We start from the raw sequence: 13,578 nt of genomic DNA on the forward strand, positions 1-13,578 counted from the left end.
GTATATTCTTATTGCACGAAGTCGCTCAACTTTCCGAGTTTCCGTCAATGACGACGAGCCTTGCCAGCGGCAGCGTCGTCCCAAACTCCGGTGATCACCACCAGCTTGCTAGTCTCCGTGGCATGTTGTGTGGACTCCTCACAAGCACTTTGCATCTGGTTCTCCGGCCACTACTGGTGGTTAGGTCATTGGAGCAGCACTAATCAATCGGCATGTGCTACTCTAACATCGGTTCGCAACTGCGTTCCACAGAGGTTCGTAGATAGCTCCTTCAGGGCGATACATAGCCTCTCAGTTATGCATCACTTCTGACATATTTTCTTCCCGCAACGGTAGAACATTCAGAGTCGTCGTGCCCTTGAAAATTAACCTGAGGAGGTTTCATATTCATACTGCTTGTTTGTAACCTGTTACAAAACTATGATATTTATATGCCTGTCTGCAGTATGTAGAGCTGGGATTTGCACACGTGTTTTTCTTTCTGGCCATGTGATGTGGGGAAGCTGGACAACAGTAAATAGGGAAAAAGATCAGTTTACCGGTTACACTGATAAAATACAGAATAGAGATCAGAGAAGAGGGCGTGTAGATGAAAAGGTTGCCATTTGATACCAGTTTGTGCGAAGAATTTCCATCCTAGAATACGTAATTCACCAATTAAATGAAGGGTACTGTCACAGACCATCGGAAACAAATAAAGAGGGAACTGCAGAGTAATAGTCAAATGAAAGAACTAGAATTGTGAAAGAAATCACTGTATATACTGTTTCAGAATTCCTTTCTATCTTTGCAGGGCTTCTTTGGCGAACAAGAAGCCGGCCATATCCACCTTCAGCACAGATCCTCAAGAAGAGGTGACTATCGTACATGACACCTACTAGAGTTTCAGCCTAACCAAGACAGCTGAACTCAGAATATGTCATGGCTTAAACCACTGTATTTCATGATATAAACTCATCCAGAAATTTAGATTTCTGAAATCTTACTGGTATGCGTTTAAGAAAAAATATTAATTATTCAACCTCGTGTGAAGTACATTTTCCGTTTTCTTTACCTTGAACAATTATATCTGAAAAAACTCTCCATCGTAAATATGAAGGTGCTCTATATATGATGGCGAACCATAGACCCCAAACCCATATACTGAGGTGGTTTTACCCTGGAAGAAGAACCCAGTCAAGAAAGTTGAGGATTACCTGTATGGGAAGGTGATGTATACCTTCCTTAACCTCCACTGCTTCTTCAGATTTATGCAGATACTTCTATCATAATCTGTTAAAATACTTGAATCATCAATGCATCCTATTATTGTTTTATTTTATTTATTGTATTTTGTTATACAAAAGAATGCGTCCTTGGAATTATAACGGAGCGTCATGGAAACTTGCCTTTACTCGCCTCACACTGCCACACTCGCATACTTCCACGAAATATGATTGAAGTAATGCTATTTGTCGAATTTATAGTATTCTTATACATACTGCGCAAATTGGATCACGTGCTCGTAATGTTTTGAGTGTTTTAAACTATCTTGAATGCAGGTTTAAATGTTATTGTACTTATGACGTCATATCATTCTCCATTTGTGGTTTAGGAAAACCATTACCATATCTCCATGGCAATACATTGTCATCGATTTTGTCTACGCAGGTGATTTACTTACAGTTAGTTAAAACCATTGTATTTATCAAGATTTGGATCACTCTTTAGAATATTTTGTCTAGATATATTATCGATTTTATAATAAGCTTGAACAATTTTGGGTTGTTCATGAAAACAATAATGATATATAGTAACGATGCCATGGTCAATTCCGGACTCGCAAGGATTTGTTTACTGTGAGGTTTGAGGATGGAAAGTCTTATTTCAGTATGCGGATTATAATTATTTTTTCATAGTATGAAAAATATTAGATTTTAGCAAGTATTAATGAAGTTTTAAGCCTCTCTTGATTTTTATTATTATTTTCTAATCATTTATATTAATAGATGTTGTACTTAACCTCACTGAAATAGAATAGGGTAAATGTAACAACAAACTCTATCGTTAATTTCCGTATATTATCGCTCAAACATGTGGGTGCGACATCTTGCGGCGAGAGCTGGAACTACTGGCGGTTATCGTCTGCACGTCAGCTGGCAGGATGGTCGACCCGCTTTGACATGACGCTAAGGGAATGTGTGTGTGAATGGATGAGGTAAGGTTGTGTTCAAAATATGATCCTCTTGACTGTGATTATATCGTTTACAGTATATGTATGGATGCATAATCAGTACAGCTATATTCAGATTGATTACGAGGAATTGATTTGACATTTTACCTTTGTCAGTAGCGAATTCATGCTTAGAATCATCATTATTACAACAAAGGATATAGATTTAATGAAATTGCCTAAATGTTGAGTAGTAGTGATTGATTTTTTAGTTTTGTGATCTTCATAATTCAGTTTGACATATGGTAGTAAGAAGAGTGATTTGCCAGCTGTTTATACGGTTGATCCAGATATAGTAAAGAAAATAAGCTATTAAAATTACATACTAAGTACAGTGTCAGGATTTTCTTTAGCCATTCAAGATCGTAATATGTATGTAAATTGATTCGCTGATATTTATGTTAACGAAATTCTCCGAGTGGAATTTTTCATTGTTGCTGCATTTAGTTTCTTAGTTCAATCGGGTATTAATTAACTGTATTCACAAAGCTGATTATCGTGTGATAAAGGTTTCATTCATTGCAGGTTTGTACATGTAATGCAGTTATGTTCAGAAAAATGGCCAGTTTTCTGAGCGGTAGTATGAATGATAGTAAGCTGGTCAGATGGAGAGGTTGGAAGAGATTAATTGATTGGTGATATTATACAACAGGAAATTATTGGAAAGGTTAGATTAGGTCCAGATTTAAGGATAATAAAGAAGGGAAAACTATGGACCATGAGGGTTGTAGAACTCATTTCGAAAGTGGAATAGGTTGCGTAGCTTCTGTTAGGAAGCTATGGCTCTCTGATACCAGGGCTCGAAAAGTTGTGTCTAGAGTGGATGAATTATACACATGTATGAACTTTGACACACAGCTGCTGTTGCTACCCAGTCTATAACTCACATTATGCATTCTTCATATGGAGCCCTTGCCATATCTAAAGAAGTTTTTTCTTCATATCATTTAAAGTTCTCTCCATATATATGGACTCATATATAATGTTCTTTGCTGAAATAAACTATTTTCCTTAAACTTTATCAACATCATTTATCATATCTTGGTTCACTCAAAGATGCCTAGCATTAAATTTTCCAGCTTTAGTCTGTAGTATCAATAGTAATTCGAGGCTTGTGCTGTACCAGTCTTCCATGTTTCATATTTCATATGTTTAGAAAGTGGAAATATCTATGATTATTACAACTGTTCTGTGGTCCTTTGTTTACAACGTATGATTACTGAATCTGTCAAATTATTTTGTTTACTGTTTTCCATTCCACTATTTTGTGTACTGCTTTGAAACATTTTGCATGAACATGATTTATGGAAGACCTTTATCCTTTATACCCAACTGCAACACTTTCCAAGTTACTTGATGCTCTTAATGTGCCTTGTTATATTTCTTAGTCTGCAATGTATTGTTTTGTCTCTTCTTATTTTTAGATTCTGCATGTTCAATCTGCTTGCCTTTCTTCTCTCACAGTACCAGTGCTAAAGATATATCTTTCACTTCCTTTGAAAGTATACAGACACAGTAGGCCATTCATCTTTGTAAATTTGCTCATTCAAGGGGGTTAATGTTCACTCACCATTTATGTGAGGATACATGATAGTAAATTAGGGTAAAGGAGATACATGTGGCAAAATAGTGAACCAAGTTTTTTCCAGTCTCCTTATATCTACACATATAGATGCAGTTTTTGACAATCTCCTCCTTTTATGTATAAAAAAATAAGATTATAAGAGTACGCAGTTATTCATTTTATATTTATTTTTTTTATTTTCAGTGAAGATGAATATTGGTGGAAATAAGAGACTCCTAATTACTAAGAATTAGATCTTCCCTACCACCTTATATCAAAATGCTCAGTATTCTATTATGGAATATTTTTGTGTTTGCTGCGGGTGCTGTAAGCATAGTAGTTTCAGCATGGTGGTGGATAACTACATTAGAACTGCCAGAACCAGAAACCAAAAGGCCAACTGTAACAGACACCAGCTTACCAGAAGAACTTGTAGATAGACTTAAGCAAGGAGATGGGTTTCGCCGCCGGGAAACATGCTTGGCACTCAACTTAATACTCCAGTTCTTTTTCCAAGTAAGGAAATTCTTTGTGTTTTAGATTAGGAGTATAGCAGCATTTATTTAGATGCATAATCTCAATATGTATAAATGGAAACTACCAAATCCTCAAGGATGAATATGCTATTTTCCCATGAACAGTGAATTAATGTACTCTTTGGTTTCTTTTTACGTTATAAGGAATTGTAAATCAGAAATATTATTGCTAGATGTTATTGTGACTATATGTTTTATTTTACAGTGCTTTAAACATAAAAATGATGTGTAATGTGTAACCCAGGGATTGGGCATTTCTGCCATCTAGCATTCTATATGATTAGGGCTGAAGACGCAAATTCTACAAAATTGATACCAATAGAAGGCACAGGTCACATAAGACACATTTAGTATGCCTGCAGCTAACAGTGACAAGATTTGCAGACTCATATGGCTAAATGGAATGTAAGTGAATGAATGATAAATGCATAATAATGTAAGTTGTAGATGTATTTAGATGTACAAAGTTAGTGTGTAGTAGAAGAATTAAGTGGAATTGAGGACAATGTAAAGATATGAAATTTGTAGATAGGTAAGTTTTCTCTTATTTGTTACAAAATTCATGTATGATGTATTCAAAATTGCAGTAATTATTACATGTGCCTGATGAAATGATAGATGGAAGATTAAGTATAACATTTGGAGGAAACTTAAAAGAATAGTTAAGAAAATAGATCTAACCTGTTTAAGAATAGGCTGGAGACAGAGAGGAACAGCTTGGGAATATGGAGATATCTGTTATCTGTCTATTTTGATCAGTTTTGGAAGGAGATAAAGAAGGGAGTAGTTTGTCTTACTTAGATGAAAATTTCTTTCTTCACCAAACTGTAGATCAACCAATCATTGGTTCTGTAGTAATATTTTAGATCTGGTCTTACTGTTCAGTTGAATGTTTAGTGTGCAACTTCTTTTGATTTCTCATAGTTGAAATATTCATCCAAAATGTGAAGCACCCTCCTGGGGATGGGTTTATCACCTCTCGAACCATCTTTCATACCAGCCACTTCTGATCTGACTGATGAGAGAATTACTGCAGTTATTTTCTATCCCTCTTTAGCATCAGAAGGGTCATTGTTTAAGCCATTTCCATCCTGGATAAATTCCTTGTGCTACAGTCATTTTCCTTACTTTGTGGCTACTGATTGTGGGTCTTTAGAAACTGAAAAATGGTATTAGCCTTTTACAGGGATGTTTGTTCTTTACTCTTGGTGCCATAGGAAGGTCAATAAGGGAAACTGGAAACTGACCCTGGCTGCAAGCAGTGAGTAAGGTAGGGCTGGGTGTGATGATGGGGATAGTTGATAGGCGAGTGCTTAGGCATATCAGACTTACCAGCTACTTTGTATTGCTGGTGTTATTATTTCTGTGGCTTATATCTCCAGATTGCTGTGGTTTCCTCTTCTTTAAGATAAGAATGGGGACATGATCACTGTCCCTTTCTTCAGGATGTTATGTGAAATCATCCACAAACATCACTAATGCTATGTTTGTTACATGTTTGGGATGGTTATTGGAAGGGAAGTGATCTTTCATAGTAAAAAATTTCTGACACATGGTGAATAGTAGATATTGTTGGACACATAAGCTGACATAAGTCTGGGGATATTCAACACTAGGGTTTACATGGGTTGGGGAAGGAAAGGACTCATCTGCTGTGCCACCTCCTGAATCAGGACCTGTCATGATCAACACTTTTCATTACAATAGACTGATTCAGCAAGTCATTATCCATGTCTAAGAGACTATTGCCTGGGAAAGCAGATAGTATGGCTAGGGCAGTCCTAATTAAGGCATGTTGCTGGTGAAATCTTTTCCAATAGAGACAAGTGACTCATGTGGTGAATGTTTTGTTAAGTGGTATGTGCCAGCCCATCCTCATGGTGAAATAATGTTTTAAGAAGATTGGAAGATTCTCTCTTTCTCCCTAATAAGTACAGCTAACTAGTTCTGCTTCCAGCAAAATTTCATTGTGGTTGTAGGTTTTTTATGGAGGTAGTTAGGTACTTATTCTTCGGGGGAATGGGGTTCAGAAAAAAAATTGTGCAGCTTCAGGGTCATCATTCAAGCAATAATACACATTAACTTTCTTTCAGTCAAACTGGTTTTATGAATGGCTCAATGGCTGACTGATGTTTGGCATATTGAAGCAAAACTTATCAGCAGAACTAGTCATTGGCTTGGTATTTTTGATGAATCTCTTTCATATGTTTGTGATTCAGTCATCTGTATGAGCGTTTTACCATGTATTGGATATCTTTGAAGTCATCATAACTATTATAGTTTTTAGGTTCTGATAAATGGTGTCTCAAGACTCACTTTAGTAAAATAATTGTGATCTTTTTGAAGATTTTGTGAGATTTATGTAAATTCTTCTTCTAATGATTTGTTCTTCTCTCAGGAGAAGCGCTATGAAGCTGGGATTATGCGTTGGCTCACCAACATTCTCACTCTTGAGTTTAATGATCTTTTGAGACATAAAGCCCTCTCTAAGTTCATCCATAACATGCAGGTAAGAATATCATAATTCTTTAATGGCAGAGGATCCATGAGTCAGAGCCATCACCCTGCTTGATGATTGTTATTTAGTGAAAGATACAACCCCTCTCGTATTCAAATTTAGTTTTAAGCAATAAGTATGTGTAAAATTTATGGAAGTGAACAGAGGGTTGTTCCATGATGACCTTTAGATATTGATTAATTTCATTTTATTCTTAGAATGCTTGTTGATTGATTGTAATGTATGATTATTGTATCCTTCAAATTGAAAAGAGTGGTTTAGGTTAACTGTAGTTGTGGATTTGTTGATGAGATTAATCAGTAGATGGGGATAAGAGGGTTATGGTTTGCAGACAGTGTGTTTGATACTTGACATTAACTTTCTAAGGAACTAGACTGTATATGTTAGTAAGTAGGTGTAATGATCTTATAAGAGAAAAAGGGTCTGCTTGTTTGATTTGAGTGAGAAACTGCAAATATTGGTTTCTGAGTTTGGGAGAATGTGTTAGAGGAGAAAGTTGGGAATGAATGTGAATAAAATCAAGGCTAATAAATTTAGCCTTAAGGAGAGACAGTTTAGTTGGCATGTAAGTTTTATTAGAAAGAAATTGGAGGAAGTGAAGTGTTTTAGATATCTGGGAGTGGAAATGGTAGCAAACAGGACCATGGGAGCTTAAACGAGTGGACAAAGGTCCTGGGAGGATTAAAGAATGTGTGGAAAGGGGGGTTACTATTTGGGGGTGGGGGAAAGATGGGCATGCCTGAAGGTTTAGTAGTCCCACTGTTGTATAGTTAAGAGGCAGGGGCTGTAGATATGAATGTAGGGAAGAGGGTAAATGTGTTGGAAATGAAATGCTTGAGGACGATCAGTGTTGTAAGGGGGCTGCCTGAAGGTTTAGTAGTCCCACTGTTGTATAGATAAGAGGCAGGGGCTGTAGATATGAATGTAAGGAAGAGGGTAAATGTGTTGGAAATGAAATGCTTGAGGATGATAAGTGTTGTGAGGGTGGCTAATGGAATAAGAAATGATAGAGTTGAGGGAACTGAAGAGGATGTGCTGAATATAGTTTAGCTGTATGGAGAGAATGAATGAGAAGATAAGATATGTGTTAGAAGTGAAGGGGACAAGAAGGTGGAGATCAACCAAACTGGAGATGGAAGGATGAAGTGAGAAAGATTTTGAAGGCATAGGACCTGAATATGTGGGAGGATGTAAATTTAGCATTAGCTAGAATGAATTGGAGTGATGTGGTATACAGGGAGTGATATGCTGTCATTAGACTGAATCAGGGCACCTTAAGTAGCTAAGAGAAACCACAGAAAGGTCTGTTGGATATGGTTTTGGAAAGGGGCTGTGGTTTCAATGCATTACTCATGACAGATAAAGAGTGGACATGAGTGAATGAGGCCATTTCTCTATCTATTTTTGGTGCTACCTTATGAACACAGGAAACAGTGTGCATTATGCATGAGATGGATAGAGAGTGAATCTTGTGAATAAGGCCATTATTTTATCTCTTCCTAGCAATACTTTGCTTATGTGGGAAATGGTAAGTATGTATGAAAAAAGAATTGGACAAGAAAAGGATTCCCTTTGCATCCTCTACAAACAATTCATCTACTCCACTGTAAACTAAGTCTCACCTTCATGGTCATACACCTGCTTAAAAGCAAATATAACAGCTGCAAACCACACAAAATAATGCATCAAGAAAATTACTGGCTGCTTAGCAGCTGCAGGTACTCACTCAACATCTACACAAATGATATAAAGATCCTCTCAATACAGCTCCACCTTAGTATATTTGGAACTTAGTTGTATGCAGTAGCAGTAAGCCCCTCCCACTCCATAGCTAACCACTGATCCCTAAGTAGAAATGATAAGCCTACCCCTGCCTCACACTTCAGCAATCTCTACTCACGGATCTCTCAGCCCCCAACAAATTTAGTAGTGACAAAACACATACACACTGAACGAACCCATTAAGTACTAAACTTCTGCCCTTCCAACTCATTCTAACTTTACACTCCCAGGCAAACAAGAATCACACTTTCTCAGGTATGGTCTGGACATCACTCATCCCTACAACACTACAAGCACTGTTTCAGCATACTTTATCTCAAGACCTTTCATGCCTATGATATAACTACCTGATCAAAGACACTGAGTCCTACTTAATTGCCTGGCAGTCTTTGCATATAGACACACAGCATCACTACACTTTATGACCTATGGTTCCGACCAGTTGATGTAGCTAGCTTCCTTATTGCTGCAGGAACCTAATAACAATAAAAGAGACATCTGGGGCAGGAAGTAAATATGAAAGTTTATATGCCTTGCATGTGTGGGAAATACTGAAGTTGTATGAAAGAAAAGAAGAGAAATATATATAATAATTTTTTTCATCCTTGATCGCCTTTTCCCATAGTAGCGAGATAGCACCAGGAACAGATGGATAAAGGCTGCATAAGCTCACATCCATTTTCTAGCTGTCTTGTGCAGTGCACCAAAACCACAGCCCCATATCCACAACCGGGACAGATTGACCTTTCCATGGTTTACCCCAGCTGCATAACTTGCCTTGGTTTAGTCCATTGACAGTATTTCAACCTCTGTATACCACATCATTTCATTTCACTCCATCTTATGCACTTGTTACACCCTCCAGCATGTTCAGGTCCTGATCACTTAAAATCTATTTCACTCCATCCTTACATCTCCAATTTGGTATTCCTTTTTTTTTTTTTTTGTTCCCCCATTTCTAACAACTATAACTGCATAGAGAATAACTATCGGGCTCAGTATTTTATCTTCTTTAATTATCACTTTATAAAAGTAAGAAAGAAGAGAGCCTGGCAAGGATCTTTCCTATGAGGCTAAATTGTTAGTTTTTGATGTTCTTCCTCTAAGTTTCTGATGTCCGTTCTCTGAGGCAGGGATGGTAAGTAGGTAAAATAGAATTTACCAATTTCAGATCCGAGACTTGAATCTAGGAGCAAACTTCCCTGTCATTCGAGCAGTGACGGCTAAACATGTGAATCTCAACCCTGATACTTCAACTCTTGAACAGATTGACATAATGGTAGAAGTGGAGTACAATGGAGGAATCCAACTAGCTATTGATGCCTCATCACGGTTGTCCAAGACTGCCATGGTTAAAATTAAAGGTATGTCTTCACTTGTGCCTGAAATGTTGTATCCCAGTCTCTCATATGCTTTGTTACCTCGAATTTACTGCTTTTTTTTGGTTACTTAATGTCTTCCAGTGTGCTTGAGATTAGAGAGTTAAGTGAAAGTAAGCTGATATAGGGAAGTGTTTAATCACTTCCCTATATCAGTGTTTAATCTTTTTAATTACTAGTTGCTGAGTGATGTGAAAGGAAATGAAAAATAGCAAAATGTAAGATTGGACTTACATGCAGCTAACATATGCACATTGCTTTTAATCTTAGTGAGGGATGCCTACTTCTTCCTTCACATCCTAGGGACACCTAAGTTTTCTGCAATACCCTAAAAGCAATGTTCTCAATGTTGCACACTTTTTGTCTTGCATCAGAATTTTGCTTGTCATTGTCCATAACGCATGAGATGTTTTTAACCCCTGTTGTTTTTATTTTTCAAATGCTTTGAAATTATATATATATAGTTCTGTTGGAAAAAATTGCAAACGTTAGATTGCTTCATATCCATACTCTAAAGATTTAGTGTTTGCTGTTGTCTATGATTAAACATGATGCATGTAATCACTAAGAGCAACAATCTTTATTGACAGTTGTTCATCTTTCTGGAAATGGTCGTTTGCAGTTTTCAAGGCATCCCTTCACTCACTGGAGCTTCTCTTTCTATGAGGAACCTCAGGTAAGATGAGCGATCAGTTTCACATGATTAATATGTGGCTGGTTGCCAACTCAAGAATGGGCCATTTTGATAAGTGTTTCTTTCCCTACACCTCGAAGCTTTGGAACTCTCAACCCTCTCATGCCCAAATAACCGTGACTTGGTAGATTTTAATAGACAGGTTTTTCACTTCTTCCAAAGTTCATAAATACTCTCCCTTGTCTCTTCTTTTTCCCTTTAATTAAGCTCTCTATATTTTAAATAAAGCCTGGCCTTGATATAGACTTTTTTTCTGTGACTGGAGCCTCCAACATAAAAAGGATAATATCAGTTAAATTCATTAAGGTATATCCAACATATTGTCCTCAAGGATGCACCCCACTGTGGAGGGTAAAACAGAGTAATAATCTCCCACTGAGCAAATGTTCTCTAAGATGATCAGTGGATTCTGTCTGTATGTGAGAAATCGTCTTTGTTCATTCTCTCCATATTCTCTTATTCCCTCTCCAGCCACACTCTTGACTGTACCACAGTTTTTTCATTTTCCTTCTTATTAGCTAACTTAATCCCACATAAACAGTTTACTTTTACAGTATATACTGTACTTTAGAGTGTGTGCTACAATATGTGAATTTTCATTACTATTTCTTTCTGAATCTCTGGGAAAATACTTGAATCTTGTGATCTTAAAACTGAAGACAGTTTTAAAGTTTTTAGTTGATGTTGATAATTAAAATAAATAAACACCAAGGTAAATTTATCATTTATCATATGGAGACTATTTCTGTGGCCACCCCCTTCAGGGAGTTCTAGTTGGAACAGGCATTAGAGATATAGATAAACAGATAAGATAGATTTTTTATAAGATTGAATGTACTTCAAGAAAGACTTCATTCTGAGTAATTTCTGATATGTTGCACAAAGCAAAATAAAAAGTTTAGCTTTGATTGTTACATAAAACTTATAGCAAGAATTTTCCAAGTGATCCATCTGAGTCTAGCACTAGACTTGACCAGTGACAAAACAATAGATGAAGCAGGTACAGGGAATCTATTAAGTTGTCATTAAGTGGGCACAAGGTATTAATTAAGTGGTTATTGATTGTGTACAAGGTATCAATCAAATGGTCATTAAGTGGGTACAAGGTGTCAGTAGAATTGTCATGAAGTGGTTACAGGGTATCAGTTAAGTGGTAGGCCTATAGAATAATGAAGTTTTTTATTAGTGGACATTATAGATCAAAGTCTGTTGTTCGACATTCATCTGGCTTATATTATTTGTATTATTCCAGTAAGCTTGAGCCACTTTTGTGGTTGCAAGCATCTGTCAGAATTTATTTAACCAGGAAGAATAACTTTATTTATCGAAAGATTCACCTTTCCTCTTTGGGTATGACAAAAGTGATACACCTTGTTGTTGCTTATAGTTAGAATACGTCATTGTTCTCATTAGCCACACAAAAACTGAACTTTATTGTTTGGACTAAGGTATACCTTGTCACTGAAATAGTTGGAGGCACATAAATACGTATGCTTCTACTGTACCTCCTTTCACATATACACATTTATGGTCACCATTTCAAAGTAGGGGAAGAACTGCTGGACTACACTCAGTATCCATATCCAAGTCCAAGTATGAACTATGGTTTAGTTTTACATCTGAGATCAGTTCTCATATACTGTTTGATGAACAGTTACACAGCATCATTTGCAAAAATATATCAATAGATGCTTTAGTATACCACCAAAAGCAGGTCACTCTGACATACATTTCATTCCTCAAAGGTGGACTTTGTAGTTGATGATTATCTGTAATTCTGTGTCCCAAGTAGGGAATAAATATTTGATTAGACTCTTTTCACAGTGAACCCAGTACCATTTGTTTTGATCAGCTAATTAATTCATAAAGTAAAGAACCTCTCAACATTCATGTCTTATCTTTCATTTGAGCTGAATTTTTCATAATGAATCAGTACTTCCCACATTTCCTTGTAGTTGGGATGTAATATTAATGCACTTACTGGTTAGCACTGAAAATATGTGTTAGTGAGTGATTTTGATTTCAAGATGAGTTTATGGTGTGGAGTACATTTGCATGAGCTTTGTATAGTGATTTCTTCTCATGGAAAGGCACTGTCCATTTTCTGTACCGCTGGTATGATTATCACCCTGAGCTTACATTGGGTTTCCAAAGACATTTGTTATCAAAGTGCCTACATATTGTAAGAACAGAATCCTTAATTTTTTAGAGCATTAATCATTTTGAAATCTGATACAAAGGAGAATTAATTTAGAATTAACCTTCGTTATTGTAGTTAAAAGAAGAATCTGTTTTAAAGGTGGAGTTTGAGGTTTACTCAAGCCTTGGTCTTCATATTCCTCGTTTCAACTCAATCATTGTTTCCCAACTACGTGGAATTTTGAAGCGCAAGCACACCCTGCCATACTTTAAGTTGCGAGGGCCACCACTTGTCAAAAGACAAACTCAAGCAATCAACGAAGAAGGCTGTTCCGTCCCCTCAGGAAGATTGACTGGCAGCATTGTAAAGTGTACAAGACTGCAGGTATAATGTTTATGTATTGTATTACACTTACTGGTTAATTAGAACTTTTCTTCATAGTGAATGTTTGATTAAAGTGTTATATAAGTGTTATATAACAGACGAAAGAAATGGCCCAACCCACCCCCATACACATGTATATACATACGTCCACACACGCAAATATACATACCTGCACAGCTTTCCATGGTTTACCCCAGACGCCTCACATGCGTCTGGGGTGTTTCAATTTAATGGGTTCTTAGAAAAAGTTGACAGCGACTAAGTACTGTGAAAAAGAAATATATTCAATGTATGTATGGTTCAAGGTGAGGTGCCTGAGGATTGGCAGAATGCTTGCTAGTGCCATTGTACAAAGGCAAAGGGGACAAA

General features: G+C 36.7%; 1 protein-coding gene and 1 long non-coding RNA gene across 2 annotated transcripts in view; both read left to right on the forward strand.

Annotated features, from left to right (window-relative positions):
- Positions 1-119: 119 nt before the first annotated feature.
- Positions 120-1,383, forward strand: LOC139755334 (uncharacterized). The gene is made up of 2 exons (XR_011714081.1): positions 120-254; positions 794-1,383. It is a non-coding gene; the product is annotated as an uncharacterized lncRNA (long non-coding RNA).
- Positions 1,384-2,081: 698 nt separating this feature from the next.
- The window catches only part of Pdzd8 (PDZ domain containing 8), a 65,769-nt gene continuing 54,272 nt past the window's right edge, over positions 2,082-13,578 (forward strand). The window contains exons 1-6 of the mRNA XM_071674316.1: positions 2,082-2,197; positions 3,981-4,292; positions 6,711-6,821; positions 9,784-9,976; positions 10,582-10,667; positions 12,985-13,209. Coding sequence (XP_071530417.1) covers positions 4,056-4,292; positions 6,711-6,821; positions 9,784-9,976; positions 10,582-10,667; positions 12,985-13,209 — 852 coding nt within the window. The 5' untranslated portion in view covers positions 2,082-2,197; positions 3,981-4,055. The remainder of the gene's footprint in view (positions 2,198-3,980; positions 4,293-6,710; positions 6,822-9,783; positions 9,977-10,581; positions 10,668-12,984; positions 13,210-13,578) is intronic.

Source organism: Panulirus ornatus, chromosome 19, assembly GCF_036320965.1.
Source record: "Panulirus ornatus isolate Po-2019 chromosome 19, ASM3632096v1, whole genome shotgun sequence".
In the NCBI taxonomy this organism is placed as follows: domain Eukaryota; kingdom Metazoa; phylum Arthropoda; class Malacostraca; order Decapoda; family Palinuridae; genus Panulirus; species Panulirus ornatus.